This window comes from Bos mutus, chromosome 16 (genome assembly GCF_027580195.1).
Source record: "Bos mutus isolate GX-2022 chromosome 16, NWIPB_WYAK_1.1, whole genome shotgun sequence".
Classification (NCBI taxonomy): Eukaryota; Metazoa; Chordata; class Mammalia; order Artiodactyla; family Bovidae; genus Bos; species Bos mutus.
The window spans coordinates 48,425,934-48,447,778 of record NC_091632.1 but is presented as its reverse complement, the minus strand read 5'-3'; the positions used below and the strand labels follow the sequence as shown (position 1 = coordinate 48,447,778).

Genomic DNA, 21,845 nt, shown 5'->3' with positions numbered 1-21,845 from the left:
AGGGCTGCTGCTGCTGCTAAGTCGCATCAGTCGTGTCTGACTCTGCGTGACCCCATAGAGGGCAGCCCACTAGGCTCCTCTGTCCCTGGGATTCTCCAGGCAAGAATACTGGAGTGGGTTGCCATTTCCTTCTCCAATGCATGAAAGTGAAAAGTGAAAGTGAAGTCGCTCAGTAGTGTCCGACTCTTAGCAACCCCATGGACTGCAGCCTACCAGGTTCCTCCATCCATGGCATTTTCCAGGCAAGAGTACTGGAGTGGGATGCCATTGCCTTCTCCGCTTTATACATAGTAGTAGTGGCCAAAAATCTTGAAAACTCAATTGAGAAGCTTATTTTATTGTATTAGAAGTTAATGATTTAATTTTTCACACATATATACATTAACAAATGTAAAAATGACCATTTTATTAATCACTTATCAGGAAATCATTTTGTCTACACTACATATAATTTCTTTGAACACAGCAAAGAGCACAATCAAGCAAAACAGGTTCTTCACAGTCAAAAGAAATGTTACAAAGTCCATGCAATAAATGTTACTAGGAAGAGAAACATTTGGGCACTCATTTGGAATTCAGTTTTAACAAAATATAAATTTCAAGTAAGTTTAGTTGTTGGTTTCCAAGACCAAAGGAGATTAGCAATATATCATTAGAGGAAAGGAAAATTGCTGCCATGGAATTGCTGTTGGTACAGAAGAAATGAGAACTGACAGCCAAGGACAATAGAGGAAAATAGAAAAACTGTATAAAAAATTAAGAATACATGGCATTCTGGGGTCGTTTAGCAAGGCGGAATACTTGAGCTGTTAATATTTACAGCCCTGTATAATAAATTATCTTCAGAATTACAAATTCTAGTCAATGATAACAAAAACAGTAGGGAATACTTATACAGCACTTGGCCCAGGCACTCTGGCTCCAAAGCCCATGGTTTTAACCACATTATACTGCTTCTCAATAAAAGTTTAAATAACATTTATGTATTAAAGTAAATTTAAGGAAATATTTATGAAAAGAATGATGTAATCAATTTTTCAATACAAAAGGATTACATTCTCTTAATGGTATAAGCCTGAAAAACAAACATCAATAAAGACCCACTTATGGATATCAATTATTTGTATTCTATGTATTTTTACAGTAATTTCACATATAATATTGCTAATATTCACCATACTATATCATTTAACCTTCCCTATTAATATGTACCATTATTATCTACATACTGGAGATGAGAAAACTGACATATGGGTTAAGTGATTTGTACAATATCACATAGCTAGTAACTGATGAAACTAACACTCAAAGTCATATAGTCTGGCTCCAGAATTCTAGCTTTTATTCTATGTGCTTTCTGCTACTGTAGTTGCTAGGTATGCTACATATGCTAATATTTGCAATAATGTCACAGGATGTACTTTCAAGAGATTCTGGTAATCCTGGAAACCCAGCTAACATTCAGGAAAATTTAAAAGTGTCTTTCAGGATCATTAGGTTACTTGTCCACCAGTGTTCCAGTTATAATCCTTTCAAGCATTTGCCCATCCCCTTAAAGTTCTACATGGCTATGTGATTTGCTTTATCAATGAAAATGTGAACAAAAATGACATTTTTACCTCAAAATGGAAGCCTTTAAGTTTGCAATTATCCATTTTCTCAGTTCTCCCTTCTATGGTACCATGGTGACCTGGAGGCTCTGTCAACTTGGGTCCTTGACTGATGCTAACTAACATGGACCACCACTTTCAACTTCCTTATACTAGATACAAACATGAGCAAAAGTAACTTTTTTCTATTTCAAGCTACTGAGAGCTTAGAGTTGTTTATTAATAATCATAATCTTGTCCTCCTGACTAATACATTTAATAAATGGGTTGTTTTTCTGGGATGTGATGGATAAAAGGGCCATTTTGGGGACTTTATAAAATAGAAACAATTTTAAAATTTACAAAATGGTTCTATTAAAAAAATTCATATTGAAATCAGTTACTTGGAATTTGGAACATTTTCCCCCCATAGGCTCAACTATATAAGCTTATTTAGCCTACAATTTAAATGAAAAAGAACTGAAAATAACAGTGCCATTAAATAATTAAATAAAAAGATGTGAAACAGTTGTTGGGTATTCTGAACACCTGTAGATATTTTGAAGCATTTTATAGACTATAAGTTGGAAGGCACTGTTCTCTAGTATATTTTAATTTCTCTTTAATATAAAAAGTACATTTTCTCCTTTTACTTGATCCTGGAACATCAGAAGATATTCTCTTTCTTTACTACACATGATTGCCACTGCTTCTAAGGCTTGTAAGTGGAATGCAAAGGAGGAACTAAAGAAAGTTATCAAGCAAAAAACATGAACATTTGAGAAAAAGAAAAGAAACCTGCTTATACTCAAATTTAATGACTTGTGAGCAATGAAAGAGAAAAAAAAGGGAAAAAAATACAGTATGACTAAATAGGAATGATTTTAGAGCCTATTTAGTAGTTCTCAGATAAATGAAAAGTTTTCATGAGTTTATAAATAAATATTGGTTCTTCACATGGCAAAATATCAAGCTGTAACCAACTTCCTCTTTGCTTTTAATATTTATTCAGATCACAGTAACTTTTCATATTATTTTTCAGCTTATTCTACAAGAAAAATTTTGTGTATACTTTTATGAGGAATGCTTTTTAGCCATCATCTTCTACTTACCCAGAAAGATAAGCCAAGAAGTTACCAAGGCAAGGTAACTGTAAACATCTCAACAGAATTATTTTGCTTTCGATCAGTTTTTACAGATTAGCCAAAAACAGAGGGGAAAACTTTTAAGATCATCAATTTCTAGCTATATAATGTAAGGTTAAAATAATACTAGCTCTTCACTCTCCCTAGTGTAGCAAAATCTGATGCCCTAGGAATTAACAATATTTCAAAGAAAATAATGAAGCAACACTTTGAAAGAATGAGTGAAAGGAAGTAAAAAGTTTTCAGTTGCTCTTCCTATTCATTTTCTTCATTTCTCTACTTCATGACAATTCCAAGGACTTCACTGCTTCTCAGTAACAGCCTAAACTTAATATGTTTTTTATGTCTTTGTTGAAAATAATCATATTTCTCTGACTGTTATATCTCATTTGGTGGTATCCTTTTTCCAGTTTTATTCATCTAATGGACAAGTTTTTCTTTTCTAATCTAGTAGCTCTCCTGAATGCTAGACCTTTTTCTATCTGTTCATTAAACATCTTTGTTGAAGCTATCTTTAACATGTCTGAAATGAAATCTATCACTGATGCTCTCAAATTACTTCTTTTATACTTCTCTATTTCTGTTCCTAGCAGTAACATTCTAACAGTCATTGAGTGTTTATGAATAGTTTATCATTATCCATATCCAAACAGCAGCCATGTCACATTAAATTTACCTATGATATGTCTAAGCTATTACAAATCCTAAAATATGATGCTGTTTAAGTGCTGCACTCAATATGCCAGCAAATTTGGAAAACTGAGCTGTGGACACAGTACTGGAAAAGGTCAGCTTTCATTCCAATCCCAAAGAAGGGTAATGCCAAAGCATGTTCTAACTACCACACAACTGCACTCATTTCACATACTGGCAAGGTAAAGCTCAAAATCCTTCAAGCCAGGCTTCAACAGTATGTGAACAAAGGATTTCCAGATGTACAAGTTGGATTTAGAAAAGGCAGAGGAAGCAGAGATCAAATTGCCAATATCCATTGGGTCATAGAAAAAGCAAGAGAATTACAGAAAAACATCTACTTCTATTTCACTGAGTACACTAATGCCTTCGACTATGTGGATCACAACAAACTGTGGAAAATTCTTCAAGAGATAGGAATACCAGACCATCTTATCTGCCGCCTGAGAAACCTGCATGCAGGTCAAGAAGTATCAGTCAAAAGTGGACATGGAACAACGAACGGGTTCAAAATGAGGAAAGGAGTAAGTCAAGACTGTATAGTGTCACCCTGCTTATTTAACTTCTAAGCAGAGTTGTTATTGTTCAACTGCTCAGTCACGTCTGACTTTTTGAGAGCCCATGGACTGCTTCATGCCAGGCTTCCCTGTCCTCACCATCTCCTGGAGCTTGCTCAAACTCATGTCCATTGAGTCAGTGATGCCATCCAATTATCTCGTCGTCTGTCATCCCCTTCTCCTCCTGCCTTCAATCTTTCCTAGCATCAGGGACTTTTCTAACGAGTCGGCTCTTTGCATCAGGTGGCCAAAGTATTGGAACTTCAGCTTCAGCATCTGTCCTTCTAATGAATATTCAGGGTTGACTTCCTTTAGGATTGACTGGTTTGATCTCCTTGCAGTCCAAGGGACCCTCAAGAGTCTTCTCCAACACCACAGCTCAAAAGCATCAATTCTTCAGCATTCAGGATTTTTTATGGTCCAACTTTCCTATCCATACATGACTACTGGGAAAACCATAGCTTTGACTATATGGACCTTTGTTGGCAAAATAATGTCTTTGTTTTTCAATCTGCTGTCTAGACTTGTCATAGCTTTTCTTCCAAGAAGCAAGCATCTTTATATAAGTTCGTGGCTGCAGTCACCATCTGCTGTGATTCTGGAGCTAAAGAAAACAAAGCCTATCACTATTTCCCCATTTATTTGCCATGAAGTGATGGGACTGGATGTCAAGGTCTTTATTTTTTGAATGATGAGTTTTAATGCACCTTTTTCACTCTCCTCTTTCACCTCATCACCTTCGTTTTCTGCCTTAAGGGTGGTGTCATCTGCACATCTGAGGTTGTTGATATTTCTCTCGGCAGTCTTGATTCCAGCTTGTGCTTCATCCAGCCTGGTATTTCGTAAGATGTACTCTACATATTGAAAAAGCTGGTTTAAAACTCAACATTCAAAAAACTAAGACCTCGGCATCGGTTTCCAACACTTCATGGCAAATAGATGGGGAAACAACAGAAACAGTGATAGAGTTTTTCTCGGGCTCCAGAATCACTGCAGATGGTGACTGCAGCCATGAAATTATAAGATGCTTGCTCCTTGGAAGAAAAAATATGACAAACCTAGACAGCGTATTAAGAAACAGAGATATTAGTTTGCTAACAAAGGTCTTTATAATCAAAGCTATGGTTTTCCCAGTAGTCATGTGTAGATGAGACAGTCAAACCATAAAGAAGGTTGAGTGCCGAAGAATTGATGCTTTTGAACTGTAGTGCTGGAGAAGACTCTTGAGAATCCCTTAGACTGCAAGGAGATCAAACCAGTCAATCCTAAAGGAAATCAACCCTGAATATTCATTAGAAGGACTGATGCTGAAGTTCCAATACTTTGGCCACCTGTTGTGAAGGGCCAATTCATTAGAAAAGACCCTGATGCTGGGAAAGATTGAAGGCAGGAGAAGGGGATGACAGAGGATGAGATGGTTGGATGCTATCACTGACTCAATGGACATGAGTGAGCAAACTCCAGGAGATGGTGAAGGACAGGGAAGCCTGGCGTGCTGCAGTCCATGGAGGTTTCAAAGAGTAGGACACGACTGAATGACTGAAGATGAACAATGACGCTATGTCTCTTTACCCTTTTCTTCTGCCTTATACCTGACATATCACCTCTTCCCTAATTGAGGGTTTCTTTACTTGTCCTGCTACCATAACAGGCTATTGTTCTCATCTTTAGACTCTAGTTTTTGTGTATCCAGTAGAATGATGCCAGATTATTTTCCCTAGGGCAATACTCTGATTATGACCCAACTAGCTCAAAATCCTGTAATGATTACTATCATCAATTATATTAAGTATAACTCTTAGCACAGCCTTAAGCTTCATACTATTACATAAATGTATATGAACCCATTTTTTCAAAGTTATCTCCCACTATATTTTGAGTTACTGTTCCTCATATTTACCTGGCACCATCTATGCCTTTAGGTAATATTGACCATTTTATCTGAAATTCTTTCTACAGCCTCTATTCTTCCTTCCTTTGTAAATATCATCTTGTTAAAGTGATAAGTCTATCAATATCTGTCTCAAATGGCACTTTGTAATGAAGTAACAATATGGACACATTCTTTCTTTTAAATTTCAAAATGTCTATAGATTGAAAAATATTTTCTACAATGTTTAGCATTATGCTCTGCCCTAGTAGATTAGGAACATTTTAATGACTTAAACTGAATAAACATAAATATCACAGGGAAGTAAAAATAAATAATCTACCCTGTTTGTTAACAGTGATTTAATATCTGTAAGAAGGAAATTTGTGCTTATAGAAAGGTAAGTCAGCAACACTCATAGAATGTCCACTTTATATTAAATGATAACAATGATGATATTGGTAATAAAATGATTATAGCTAATATTTATTAAGAAAATACTATGTGTCAGATACCATTCTAAGCACCTTGCATGCAATAGCTCATTTAAGCTTCAAAATAAGTTTAAATTGGTTCTAATTATTATCCTCATTTTAGAGATGAGGAAACCAAATCAGAGTTTGGGTAATTTGCCCAATGTAACATTCTTAAAAAGTATAGAGAGTAACAATTCTCAATCTCTTTAACAAGTGGTGCTGAGAAAACTTGTCAACCACTTGTAAAAGAATGAAACTAGAACACTTTCTAACACCATACACAAAAATAAACTCAAAATGGATTAAAGATCTCAACGTAAGACCAGAAACTATAAAACTCCTAGAGAAGAACATACGCAAAACACTCTCTGACATACATCACAGCAGGATCCTCTATGACCCACCTCCCAGAATATTGGAAATAAAAGCAAAAATAAACAAATGGGACCTAATTAAACTTAAAAGCTTCTGCACAACAAAGGAAACTATTAGCAAGGTGAAAAGGCAGCCTTCAGAATGGGAGAAAATAACAGCAAATGAAGCAATGGACAAACAATTAATCTCAAAAATATACAAGCAACTCCTATAGCTCAACTCCAGAAAAATAAATGACCCAATCAAAAATTGGGCCAAAGAACTAAATAGACATTTCTCCAAAGAAGACATACAGATGGCTAACAAACACATGAAAAGATGCTCAACATCACTCATTATCAGAGAAATGCAAATCAAAACCACTATGAGGTACCATTTCACGCCAGTCAGAATGGCTGCGATCTATAAGTCTACAAGCAATAAATGCTGGAGAGGGTGTGGAGAAAAGGGAACTCTCTTACACTGTTGGTGGGAATGCAAACTAGTACAGCCACTATGGAGAACAGTGTGGAGATTCCTTAAAAAACTGGAAATAGAACTGCCTTATGATCCAGCAATCCCACTGCTGGGCATACACACTGAGGAAACCAGAAGGGAAAGAGACACGTGTACCCTAATGTTCATCACAGCACTGTTTATAATAGCCAGGACATGGAAGCAACCTAGATGCCCATCAGCAGATGAATGGATAAGAAAGCTGTGGTACATATACACAATGGAGTATTACTCAGCCATTAAAAAGAATACATTTGAATCAGTTCTAATGAGATGATGAAACTGGAACCTATTATACAGAGTGAAGTAGGCCAGAAAGAAAAACACCAATATAGTATACTAACACATATATATGGAATTTAGAAAGATGGTAACAATAACCCTGTGTACGAGACAGCAAAAGAGACACTGATGTATAGATCAGTCTTATGGACTCTGTGGGAGAGGGAGAGGGTGGGAAGATTTGGGAGAAGAGCAGTGAAACATGTATAATATCATGTATGAAACGAGTCGCCAGCAGGTTTGATGCATGATACTGGATGCTTGGGGCTGGTGCACTGGGACGACCCAGAGGGAGGGTATGGGGAGGGAGGAGGGAGGAGGGTTCAGGATGGGGAACCCAGGTATACCTGTGGCGGATTCATTTCGATATTTGGCAAAACTAATACAATATTGTAAAGTTTAAAAATAAAATTAAATTAAAAAAATAAATTTATATTAAAAAAAAAAAAGTATAAAGAGTAACAATTCTAATAAGACAGTCTGACTCCAGAAATGAGCTCCAGGAGAGATTAAAGAAATATTTTTTGTATTGAATATCTTATATATGCCAAAATTTACTACTTGTTAATAAAATATGAAATGAGAATCCTATGAGTAATTTCCCAAAAATCTCATTTAAATCATTTGTTTCCTAGAAGTAAGTGGATTGGATACTGAACAAGCCAAAGAGACTATGAATTATCTCAGGACAAGGACTTTTATTCATCTTCATACATTAAGAATCTAACCTGATATTTGAAACATAATTCTGCTGAATTTATGATAAAAAATGATCATATAAATTAAATTCGAGTCCCACCCATTATACTTTTAAAGTTTTCCTGTTTCCTCACTAAATGGTTGTATTGCTTTGGTTCCCCAAAAGCAGTTTTTGAAAGTGCTCCTCAATAGAGTTTCTTCTAAAATGCATAATCAAAGCTCTGTGCAATATTTGTGGAATGGCCAATGGATCAAATGTTTTTTGACTAATAGTCTAAAAGTTTTCCTTTTCTGAGAAAAAGAAAGTAAGAAATAAATTTCCTTAAAACTTTTTTTTCAAAGGGACTTGGAGAACTGAAATTTTAAATTATAGTGTTCCCTACCTACTTAATCATAGTTGACTTAATATAATTATACACAGTAGCTTATTATAGTAGTTAATAAATCCAACTTTGGCAGCAGATATACCTGAATTTGAATTTGGGCTTTGTCTTTTATCCACTGTAATCATGGGTAAAGATCTCAGATGAGGATTCCACAAGATAATGTATAAAGTACAAAGCAAAATAGCTGGCAAAGTAAACATTCAATAAATTTTACTTCCAGTGTTATAAAACAGTAATGATGAATTCAATGAGAAAGTAGATTCACAAATTTTAGACAACTAAGAATAAACTTAACTTTAAATCATTCCAACTATTTCACTACATAAAATATTTGAATATATGGAGAAAGCTAAAAACAAATGAAACTGCAGTGCTAAACAAAGAAACAGTTATAAAAGCTGAGTAAAGATTTGCTTTCTAGTTAAGAAAGGCAGTGGCATTCCAGGTGGAGGAAAAAGGCAGGTGGACAGGCACTTAGACATAAAAGAACTTTTGAGAGGATGGTAAGGAGATCAGTACGGACAAGGTATAAAGCATATGCTGGGGAGGAGCAGGTGCCTATAAAGACAGACGCTTAATAGACCAAAAAGGGTTTTTTAAATACTCTCCTAAGAAGCATTATATACTAAGAAGCATTATGTATGAGAAGCATTATGTCTGAGCACAAAAGCATTAACTCTTGAATCCACCTTTGCTATATAGGTATCTTGCTAAAAGCTAAAAGAAAATGATGTATAAATGGAATCCTCTAATATATTTTCTAACTAACACTATATAAAAATGACCTTTTGTACTTAATGACAAAAAGGCTCCATAAAGGCTTGTGTATTGGTAATGAGTATTTTAAAGGTATGGCAAAATATAAGAACTCAGAGTATCTATCTACTTTAAAAAAATGCTTAAGAGAGGGTAATTTTTCCTTCTTGCTCCCATGGTAGTATATTTTCACTTTGGCTTCACTTTCACAGGGGTAAATAGAGTCAAACAGCTAAAAGTTTCTATTTCATTTCATTCTATACCACCATGGAAATCCTAGCACAGGTCTTTTTTCATTCATTCTTCTTAATAATAAAGTACCTAATCAAAGAACATATACATAACAATCTTTTCAGCAGACTTTTAAAGACAGACTTAGATTTTCCAGTGGTGTTGGAAATTCCAAGCAACACTATCAAGTTTTAAAAAGCATACCTAAGAGTGCAGTGAGTTTGGGAAGCAGTCCAACTTGTACCATCTTATTCCTCAGTCCTGTGTCAAAGGACAGGTTTAGTAGAAGTCGGAGGGTGATATTTAGCAGATCTTCATGCTCACAAGGTATCATTTTTACCAGTTTTTCAACAATATCCATTTCCACCTATAGAAAATAATAATACAAATGCAGTCAGTCTCTATTATCCAATAAGACAAAAAAGATTACAAAGAATTATCTTTTCATTGTTTTCACCCTCATGAATATGTGTAAGTACTATGTGTTTATTACTCTCATTTTAATCTGTAAACTTCTCTGAAACCAAACTTTTGAGGAGAAAATACATATTTCCAGTTCATCCCTTCCTTCTCTTATTTCATAGCATCAACTGGACGACAAATTACTTTGTGTTCTTGAAAGCACATTATAAACTCCACCTCCTAAGTGCCAGAACCTGTCCTAGATTAAACAAGATTCTGTCTTAGCTTTTAAGGATTCCAGTCTAAAAACAGAGCAGAGAAATGAAACAAATAATTAAAATGCAATGTGATAAATGTGGAATGTACAAAGTACTCTAGAAACAATGTGGAAAGAACTACAAGCTACCTAGAAAACACTAAATTTGAAACAAAGGTTTAAACAATGCGTAATAATTTGCTGTCTGGTAAATATATTGATAGGGTTTCCCTGGTAGCTCTGTCGTAAAGAACTTGACTGCCAAGCAGGAGATGCAAGTTCGATCCCTGGGTCGGGTAGATCCCCCAGAGAAGGAAACAGCAACCCGCTCCGTATTCTTGCCTGGTAAATCTGATAGACAGAGAAGCCTAGTGGGGTTACAGTCCCTGCAGTCACAAAAGAGTTGCACAGGACTTAGCGGCTAAACAGCAGTAACAAAGACAATGATAATCTGTGTATCTGTGTGCTGAGTTGTCTCCTACTCTATATGACCCATGGAGGCTCCAATAATTTGGCCACCTGATGCGAAGAGCTGACTCATTTGAGACTCTGATGCTGGGAAATATTGAAGGCGAGAGGAGAAGGGGATGACAGATGATGAGATGGTTGGATGGCATCACTGACTCAATAGACATGAGTTTGAGTAAACTCCAGGAGTTGGTGATGGACAGGGAGGCCTGGCGTGCTGCAGTCCATGGGGTCGCAAAGAGTTGGACATGACTGAGCGACTGAACTGAACTGAAAGCATCTATTTATACCATCCTTCTGATATCTCTAGTGCAAATTTTCAATGACCTCATAAAAATCACATTAATAACTGAGGCCTCAATATAATTTTTTCCTTTCATTCTATGCCAAGGAGTAAACAATTATTTTTAATGGGAATTGACAATCCAACAACAATTTTTCCTTCAGATGTGTATCTATATTCCATGGACACACTGCAATCATATCCTAGAGCTCTGCATAAAGAAGTACAAGTTCATCTCCAAAGACTCTCTAACTTTGATTCTCCCTTTCTCCCAGCTTAATCTTCCAAGCAGACTGTGGGATTCAGTTGTTAATGTCACACAATAATTCCCACTTAGGCCAGTGACAAGTATTTGTCATGTTATACAGGACTGTAATTCTATTACTAGCTTCTATGGTTACAGTGAATAACTTCTTTTTCGGTTTATTTATTCATTCAACAAACGTTTCTTAACTGAGAAGGCATGTGGTTTTTACTCTAACTGTAAGAAAAACCCAAATACAAAATCACAACTTAAAAAGCAAAACAGCATTGGAGCTGAGGTTGCAGGGAAATCAATTGGTCTGAAATATAAGGAAAACAGCCATACCCAAGGAGATAAGGCTAATGAGCACTGGTTTATATGGAGCAGAGCACTGAAGAAAAAGAAGGCTACCACAGAATTCAGTAGGAACACTGAACAAAAAGTTAAACAAATAGCTTAGTTAAATGCCAAATGTGAAGCAGCCTGAGACTACAGAACTCTGAAGCTATAGATGCTCAGGAGTTTGCAACCACTTGCAAACTCTTTTCCAAGGACCTTATCAGAGGGTCACAAGAAATACTAGGGATAGGATAGAAGATGGTAGAAAACTTCCACACAGAGGCATGGGCCTAAGAAAGAGACATTACTGTTAAGGGGGAAAAGGCACAAAATCTTGTTCAGATCTTTTTTTTCCTATTTCCCCCCAAAAACAAAAGACTTAAGCTTCAGGGAAGTATGGCAAATCCTGTCACATCTGAAGCATTGGTGAAGACCCACTGCAGCAAGGGGAAGCAAACAGAAAAAAAAATCCTAAGGAAAGAAGTTGACAGTATGACTTAGGAAGCCCTACTGCTGAAAATCATGGACACAGGGCAAGCCTAAAACTAGCCTGAAACTAAATTAGAACAATGGAAAAAGTTTCTTCTCTCCCTCTCCCCACCCCTGGCACAAATTAACAAAGCCAAGTAACAAACAACAGCAGTATATGACCGGAGTTAAAATGAAGAGAAAGATTCTCTTTGAGGTACAGGCATACTGCAAAAGTCTGAAGTAGAGGGTGGAACATGAACACCTGAGAAAAATCCTCTGGCAATCAATATTCCACCAAAGACAAAATAGTGCTAGATAAATTTGAAGCTGATGGTGCCTGGAGGGCAACCAAACAGTTAAACTCCTGACAAAAATGACTTAAGTCCCAACATTAAAAACCTAAAAAGGTCTGACCATTTCCATACATAAATATCATTTATCTCACTCTCTACTAATCTACACATAGTATCCAGCTTTCAACAACAACAAAAAATTATGATACACAAAAGAGCAAGAAAATAACCCACTGATAAGATAAGGCCATCAACAAAACCAGATTCAGATATGACTTGTCTAATTACTAGACAGAGAATTTAAAATAACTATGATTAATATGTTAAAGACCCTACTGGAAAAGATGAAAACCACAAGTGAATGGACAGAGTATCTCACAGAAAAAATGACACCAAAAGAATTAAATTTTAAAACACATATGAAGGAAATCTTCAAAGGGCTCATTAGTAGACTTGTCATAGCTAATGCCAGAATAAGTAAACCTAGAGGTGGGCAGGTCAAAAAGCCACAAGTAAAAAATAAATTTAGCAATGTTTCAAGACATAAGAAGGTCAATCTACAAATTATATATCTATATTCTACCATTCAACAGCAGAAAACTGATACTTTCTTTTTTAACAACTGTCATCACAATGGTAAAACACAGGTAGAGATCTAACAAAATATGTGCAAAATATGTGTGCGTAAAACTACAAAATCATGAAAGAAATCAAGAAAGACCTTAAAAATGGAGAGTTATAATATGTTCATGGATTGGGGACTTCAATACGGTTAACACACTGTATCCTGCCAATAGACTCAATTCAGTCTCAATCAAGATTCCAAGATATTTTGTTTTCTTTAACAAAACAGACTACTTGATTCTAAATATATATAGAAAGATAAAGAATTTGAAGTAGCCAGAACGATTCTGAAAAACAGCAACAACTTTTGAGGCCTCACTCTACCTGATTTCAAGACTTATTACAAAAGCTACAGTAATCAAGACAAACATGCATCAGCAAAAGCATAGAAACAGATTAATGGAACAGAAAACAGTCTAAAAATAAAATCACACTTACATGGGGCAGTTGATTTTCAACAACAGTACAAAGGCATTTCAATAAGGTACAAAGGCAATTTAGTGGAGAAAGGCCAGTCTCTTCAACAAATGGTGCAAGAGCAATTAGAAATCCATATTCAAAACACGGATGTTGATACATGTGTAAAATTATATCATATGTAAAATTAATATACAAAATTAATTAATCATATGTAAGCACCATATGTAAAATTAACTAAAAATCCATGGATCATAGACTAAAACAAAAGCAACACCACCAACACCACAAACTCTACAAAGCTTTTTGAAGAAAGTCCATGACCTTAAGTTAAGCAAAAATTTCTTAGATACAAATCCAAAATATAATCCATTGAAGTTTTTTTATATACTGGATTTCGTAACAATTAAAACCTTTGCTCCTCACAGGAAAATAAAAACATGAACCATAAAAGGGAGTAAATACTTGTAAAACATAATTGATAAAAGACTTATATTCAAAATACAAAAACAAGGCTCAAAAATTAATAAGAAGATAAGCAACCCAAGGAATATATATCCTCTCTCTTCTTAAATTCATATTCTAGAATGACTTAGTCCCTTTTAAGCATATTGTATTTATACTAAAAAAACTCAATTTAAATCATTAATTGAAAGACTTTTTATGCAAACTAAATTTCCTTTAAAATACATAACCCCAAAAAGCAAGGTCAATATTAGTTCATTTCAACAGTAAAATGAACACTTTATTTAGATAAATAATAAAATATCACAAACAAATCAGTTATCCCTCCCTTCCATTCTTTTTAAATAAAATTGCCACAAGGCTTCATCTGTTATTAATACACTAAATAATATTTTTCTTTCAAAAAAGCCACACACACTGGTTGTTATAGCAAACTTAATAAAGTAACTTGGAGAGCTTTTTTTTTTTAAATTAATTAGTATTTCCATTGCACAGAATGAAATGTAAAATGTGCCAGGTAGGACAATCATGTAGTTAAACACTAGACACTATGTTGTTCTTAAATTCAAATTCTAGAATGACTTAGTCCCTTTAAAGCATATTGTATTTATATTAAAAATGAAAACTCATGTATACCTGTGGCAGATACATTTCGATGTTGGGCAAAACTAATACAATATTGTAAAGTTTAAAAATAAAATAAAATTTAAAAAAAAATGAAAACTCAATTTAAATCATTAATTGAAAGGTTTTTTATGCAAACTAAACACAGTCTTCTAATCATGTTTTTGATTGATAAAGCCCAATCCCCAAAGCTAAATTAGTAATTTTACCTCAATAATGCCCTCTCAATTTGATGCTTCTAAAATGAAATTTAGTTAATTAGTACTTTTATTAAAAGTTCTATGCAAAGTGACAGCTTATCAAACACTTATGAGCAAATTTATTTCAGCATTTAAGTAATTATTTTTCAGTTCTGAAAGCCAACATTTAAAAATTGCTTATACTTCATATCTTGCTAAAAATGTTATTTTAAAAAGCAACATAAAATGAATTTTGTCTTGGAGGCAGAGAGGAAGAGTAGGAAGCCAAATCCTGGAGATGTTTCCTTGAGCCTATTATTTAACCTCTCTAACTCTCTGCTACTTCATCTGTATAATTAAGAGTTAATCTACAAATGTAGACATAGATATTAGGTCTCGTTGAGCTCTAAGAATCCTGATTCTATATAATACCCTTAGGAAAAATGAATTCTTTTCCACAATGAAAGATGAAATGCACATCATGTACACTACAATTCCTGCCAATCAAACTATTCTTATGACTTTGGATGAATTACCTTTTCTGATCCTCAGTTTTGCCTCCCCAATAATTTGTGACATTTGATAAGATAATTTATATTGTAGCTTCTGAATCTATTATTTTACCAGAAAATAATTTTTCCTTATGTTTCAGAGATCATCTTTTGACAGAATAAATACATAAGAAGAAGAGTATTATCTAAATACAAATATAAGCAATGCATAGTAGATACATACTTATGGCAAATCAATTTGAATTGTGCACACTTGTTAAAGGTGAACTTATTTCAAATACATAAATGGAAGAATATATTTCAACTTACAGCAAGGGGAAACAAATGCTTAGCCACACTCTAACTATACTCAGGAATATATATCACCATGTCATATTCTTCTAGAATATAAGATCAATGAAAACAAAAACATGTTTTAGATTAATTTAAGTAAATTCAATCCTAAAACAGTATCAGACACAGTGATCTTCAACAATCATCAAAACTAATGATGAAAATGATGCATACTAAATATTTTGGGGTAAAATAAAATTTCATGTATTTCAAGTATCAGAATTCAAGGCATTTAATAAACCTAATTAATCAGTCTCAGGTGTTCAAAGAGCACACCATGTCATTCAATAAGCATAAGTTATTTCCTAGCTCATTAGATTTTAAAAGAAGGGAAAAATACAGGTAAAAATACTATATATTTAGACTATCTGAAGGAGAATCCATTTATATTGATAATACACAGTCACCTAATGACTTGTAATAGCATATAGTTATAAAATTTCCAATCAAGTTAAAGCCAATGACCCAAGAGTTTCACTCCTAGAAATCTATCCTAAGAAAACAAACAGAATATAGACAAAAATGCATGTATAACTGTGTCCACTGAAGTCTTATTTATAATAGCTAAAAGTATAGCAACTTCAGCATCTGAAGGCAAGGTATGGTTATTGTATGACCTCTTTAACATAACATCGTTCTTACAAAGACTCTTTAATGACATGGAAAAAAGCAGATAATTTTTATTCTGTCTTTATTTATTTACTTTTTTGTTGTGCTTTGTGGCATGTGGGATCTTAGGTTTCCCAACAAGGGACAGAACTGCACCCCTGCAGTGGAAGTGCAGAGTCCCAGCCACTGGACCACCAGAGAATTCCCTACTCCATCTTTACATATTTCTGTATTACATATACTTTTAAGCTGGAGAAATAATATATGATCACTTTGTACCATTTATCAAAAATAACTCCATCAATACAAGATGGCAAATGGGAACCTACTGTAGTGATACAAAAAGAAATGAAGATGGTACAAATAAAGAGGGCATTAACTAAAACAATGGGTCTGGGAACAGAATGAAAGGATAGCCTCAAGGGATCTATCAAGCAGAATCAACAGGCTGCAGCTACCAACTGGAACAATATAGGAGGAGGAGGCTGGGCTAAACTATACTGCCACACACTAATACCAGAAATGCAGGAGAAAAAAGAGCTTAGGGGAAAATACTAGGGCCAGATGACTCTGAATCACAATCTAAAGTTAAAATTACTTTCTATATATAATGTTTAATATGGAAAGATTCATTCTGTATATTAGGAAAATATTTTATTCAGAAAATTTCAATTATCTGGATTATTAACTAATATGAAATATATTTCCTAATGAAGCTACTTAAGTGAATTACTGCTATTATAACTTTTTTATTCAGAATTATCTTAATCGGGGGATAATAGGTATACTTTTTATCAAAATATTCTAACTTGAAAATGGTGAACATGGACTGTTTCAACATAAGTTACCATGTCATTTTTATTCTCCATAAAAATGCTGAGTTTCTTCAAAAATGACACAACTAGAATAAGCAGCTCAAAATTGTCCCGGTCAAGAGCCTTCACCAGCATGTGAACTATGTTCTTGTTCCTCATCTTCAGCTCTGTACGTGTATCCTCAGCAAGATTCAGAAGCAAATAAAGGGCAACTGGAAAAATAAAATAAATGAGAGTTAAATAACTGGCACGTCGAATCAACAATTTAATAAATCATTTCTACTCACTAAAGTGACAGATGTAGTTCTAAGAAGATAATGTTATCTTTAAAATTTTAACTAGCTATTCATTAGAAAATTATTAACATTGATATATATGCTATAATAAATAAAGCATATATATAATAATATTTTATGATGTTGAGAAAGACACAATAACCAAAATAAGACTATGATTTCTACCTTTTTCAAGATAAACGTTTCATGGTAATCAAATGTCAATTAACGGTACATAATAGAAAATAATAAAACAGGAAAATAGAGAAAAATAATTTTATACATGTGGAAAACAAAGGTAAAATTTCAACACACAAGGGCTGCTGTGTTAAAAAAATGTACAGTATAGCCAGAGCTGAATTTAAGGATGTAAATGCTAAGTCGCTTCAGTCATGTCCAACTCTGTGACCCTATGGACTGTAGTCTGCCAGGTTCCTCTGTCCATGGGATTCTTTAGGCAAGAATACTGGAGTGGGTTGTCATGCCCTCCTCCAGGGAATCTTCCCAACCCAAGGACTGAACTAGCCTCTCTTACATGTCCTGCATTGGCAGGTGGGTTCCTTATCACTAGTGCCACCTGGAGAGCCTGAATTTAAGGATCTTACACCTATTTTTCATATTCCTATGGGTCTTGCCCCAGTAGTATGGAATAATTAGTTTTAGACTAAATGCTGCTCATGTCCAAACTAACAAATCTTAAGAGCAAGATCAAAAAGGATTAAACTGTTTCCAAGTAATCTAATTATGCCTCAAAATAAAGCTCACAAATATTTATAGGAATAAAATAATATTCATCACCTAACAATGAAAATTTCACATAGTCCGGCCTCCAATCAAAGATTATTAACCATTCAAAAAAAGCAGGAGGGACTTCCCTGGTGGTCCAATGGCTAAGATTTGGAGCTCCGGTTCAATCCCTCGTCAGGGACATAGATCCTGAATGCCCCAACTATCATGTGAATCACAGCTAAGACCCAGCACAGTCAAATTAATTAATTACCTAATTACTTTTTAAAAAGCAAGAAAACACAATATATAAGGGGAAGAAAAATCATCCAGTTGAAAGTATCCCAGAACTGACACCACAGTTAGAATGATGGAACAGGAATATTAAAAGTTATATAACTGTATTTCAAATGTTCTAAAAGTTAAGTAGAGACATGGAAGATATACATAAAGTTAAATCAAATGTCTAGCAATGAAAACTGCAATACCTGAGATTTGTATACTAAATTGAATTAATGGTAGTTTAGAGACTGGAGAAGAAAAGATTACTGAAATTAAAGACAAAACTAAAAACTATTCAAAATTAAACACACAAAGAAAAACAACAGCAAAAATGTAAAGGTATCAGTGAACTATGGAACCAACTTCAAGTGACCTAATATAACTGTAATTGGAGTCCCTGATTAAATAATAATTGGTAATTTTTCAAATTTGATAAAAAATATAAATCCACATTCCCAATAAGGTCAGTGAAATCTAAGAATAAGAAACATGAAGAAAGCTACATCAAAGTGAAACTCAGTCATGTCTGAGTGTGTCTTTGCGGCCCCATGGACTATGCAGTCCATGGAATTCTCCAGGCCAGAATACTGCAAGTGGGTAGCCTTTCTCTTCTCCAGGGGATCTTCCCAACCCAGGGATTGAACCCAGGTCTCCCACATTGCATGTGGATTCTTTACCAACTGAGCTATGAGGGAAGCCCAGCTACAATATAATTAAACTAGTCAATATAATTAAACTAGTCAAAACAAAAAAATGGCAAAAAGTATGTATGTGAATGCTCAGTTGCTGAGTTGTGTCTGACTCTTTGGCATTCCCCAGGCAAGAATCCTGGAGTGGGTTGCCATTTCCTTCTCCAGGGGATCTTTCAGACCCAGGAACTGAACCTACTTCTCTTGCATCTCTTGCATTGGCAGGTGGATTCTTTACCACTGAGCCACTTACATACCTATCAATAATTACTTTAAGTGCAAATGGACGAAAAGCTCCAATCAAGACATGCAGTGGCTGACTGGATACAAAAACAAGACCTATACATATGCTGCCTACAAGAGAATCAGTTCAGATCTAAAGCCACAGACTGACTGAAAGTGAGAGGATGGAAAAAGCTATTCCATGAAAATGCTAACAAAAAGAAAAATGGAGGAGCAACACTTATATCAGATAAATGTACTTTAAGCCAAAGACTATAACTAGAAACAAAGGAGGACATGACATAATGATACACGGATCACTCCAACAATAAAATACAATTTTAAACACATATGCATATGGAAACACAAAGACCACAAACAGTCAAAACAATCTTGACAAAGCACAAAGTTGGAGACATTCCACTCTCTGATTCCAAACTATACTACAAAGTTACAGTAATCAGAACAGTATGGTATAGTACAAAAAATGGACACACAGATCAATGGAACAGAACACAGAGTGCAAGAATAATTGTCCATCTATGACAATGAAGGCAAGAATATACAAGTGCTAAAGATGGCTTTTTCAATAAATAGTATTAGGAAAACTAGACAGCTACATGTAAAAGAATCAAACTGGACTACTTTTTCACACCATATACATAAACTCAAAATAGCTTAAAGGCTTAAATATAAGACATGAAACCATAAAACTCCTAGAAGAAAACAAAGGCAAGATGCTCTATAACATCAACCTTAACAATAATTTTTTGAATATGTCTCTTCAGGCAAGGGAAACAAAAGTAAAAACAAACAAATTTGAATACATCAAATTAAAAAGCTTTTACACACCATTGGATACTATTAACAAAATGAAAAGGCTGACTACTGAATGAGAGAAAATATTTGCAAATGACATATCTGGTAAGAGGTTAATATCCAAAACATATAAAGAACTCACACAGCTAAATATAAAAAAATCAAGCTCAATTAAAAAATGGGCAGAGGATCTGAATAGAAAATTTTCCAAAAAACATATACAGATGGCCAACAGACACATGAAAAATGCTCAACATCACTAATCATCAAGCAAATTAAATCAATACTACACTGAGATAACACCTCACACCTGTCAGAATGGCTATTATCAAAAAGACAACAGATAAATGCTGGCAAGATGTGGACAAAAGTGAACCCTTGGTGTACTGCTGAAAGGAATATAAATTGGGTTCAGTCACTCTGGAAAACAATATGGTGTTCATCAAAAAGTTAAAAATAGACCTACAATATGATCCAGCAATCCTACTTCTGGGTATACATCCAAAGGAAATAAAACCATAATCTCAAAGACAGATTTGCACTTCATGTGTACTTCAGCATTATTCCTAACAGTTGAAGTATGGAAGCGACCCTAGTGTCTATAGATAGATGAATGGATAGAGAAGATGAGAAATACACATTTATATAAAATATAATATATGCTTTTGAACTGTGCTGTTGGAGAAGACTTTTGAGAGTTCTCTGGACTGCAAGGAGTTCAAACCAGTCAATCCTAAAGGAAATCAGCCTGAATATTCATTGGAAGGACTGATGCTGAAGCTGAAACTCCAACACTTTGGCCACCTGATGCAAAGAGCTGACTCCTTGGAAAAGATGCTGATGCTGGGAAAGACTGAAGGCAGGAGGAGAAGGGGACGACAGAGGATGGGACGGCTGTATGGCATCATCAACTTGTTGAACACTGAGTCTGAGCAAACTCAGCGAGTTGGTGATGGACAGGGAAGCCTGGCGTGCCGCAGTCCATGGGGTCGCAGAGAGTCAGACACGACTGAGTGACTGAACTGAACTGATAATATATATGAAATATATACTATTATTTACTTACATATGTTATACGTAACATATATATACAGAATAGGATATTATTTGTTAATAAAAAGGGATGATATTCTGATTATTTGAGTCAACAAAGATGGATCTTGAGGGCATCTTGCTAAGGAAAATAAGTCAGACAGAGGAAGACAAACACTGTAGGTTCTCACTTATATGCTTTTACATGGAATGTAAAAACTTTGACTTCACAAAAACAAGTAAACTGATGGTTACCAGAAGCTGTATTGTGGGAGAAATGGGGAGACGGTATTCAAAGAATACAAACTTTCAATTATAAGATGAATAAGTTCTGGGATCTAATATACAGCATGGTGACAGGTGAAGATACTGTATTGTATACTTGAATGGTGCTATGACAGTAGATGTTAACTGTTCTCACCAGAACAACAACAGAATGGTAATTATGTGAGATGAAGGATTTGTTAAGCAATCTTATGTGGTGAACATTTTGGTATATATACTTGTATCAAACCATTACATTGTATATCTTAAACTTATACAATGTTTGTTATATGTCAAGTATATCTCAATAAAAACTGAGTGAAAAATCAATAGTCAGCTACAAAGCAGTAATTTCTTATAAATGATATAAGATTTTGCATCTTATCAATGGCTGAGAAATCATATTATTAAACTGTTAAACCTCTCAACAAACCCTAGAAAGATGAGACTATTTTTTATTAAAGAGATATATCTTGAAAAGTTTTACACCAGTTTCCTAAGAAAGCAACAAAATTGTCACCATATAAGAAACATATGGTAGGGTTTGAGAAACAAGATTCTTATTACTGAAAAGGCCACACATTGGATTAAAAACCCTTTATGATTAAAACAATTTCAAGAATGTAATTTATAGATTTAAGAACTGAA

The 21,845-nt window shown here is 34.6% G+C and overlaps 1 protein-coding gene across 1 annotated transcript in view; it reads right to left on the bottom strand.

Moving 5' to 3' along the window:
* Nucleotides 1-21,845, bottom strand: part of KIFAP3 (kinesin associated protein 3) — a 142,029-nt gene that overhangs the window by 80,883 nt on the left and 39,301 nt on the right. The window contains exons 9-10 of the mRNA XM_005902387.2: nt 16,922-17,100; nt 9,759-9,921 (exon numbers count right to left, since the gene is read on the bottom strand). Of these exons, the coding sequence (XP_005902449.1) occupies nt 9,759-9,921; nt 16,922-17,100 (342 nt within the window). The remainder of the gene's footprint in view (nt 1-9,758; nt 9,922-16,921; nt 17,101-21,845) is intronic.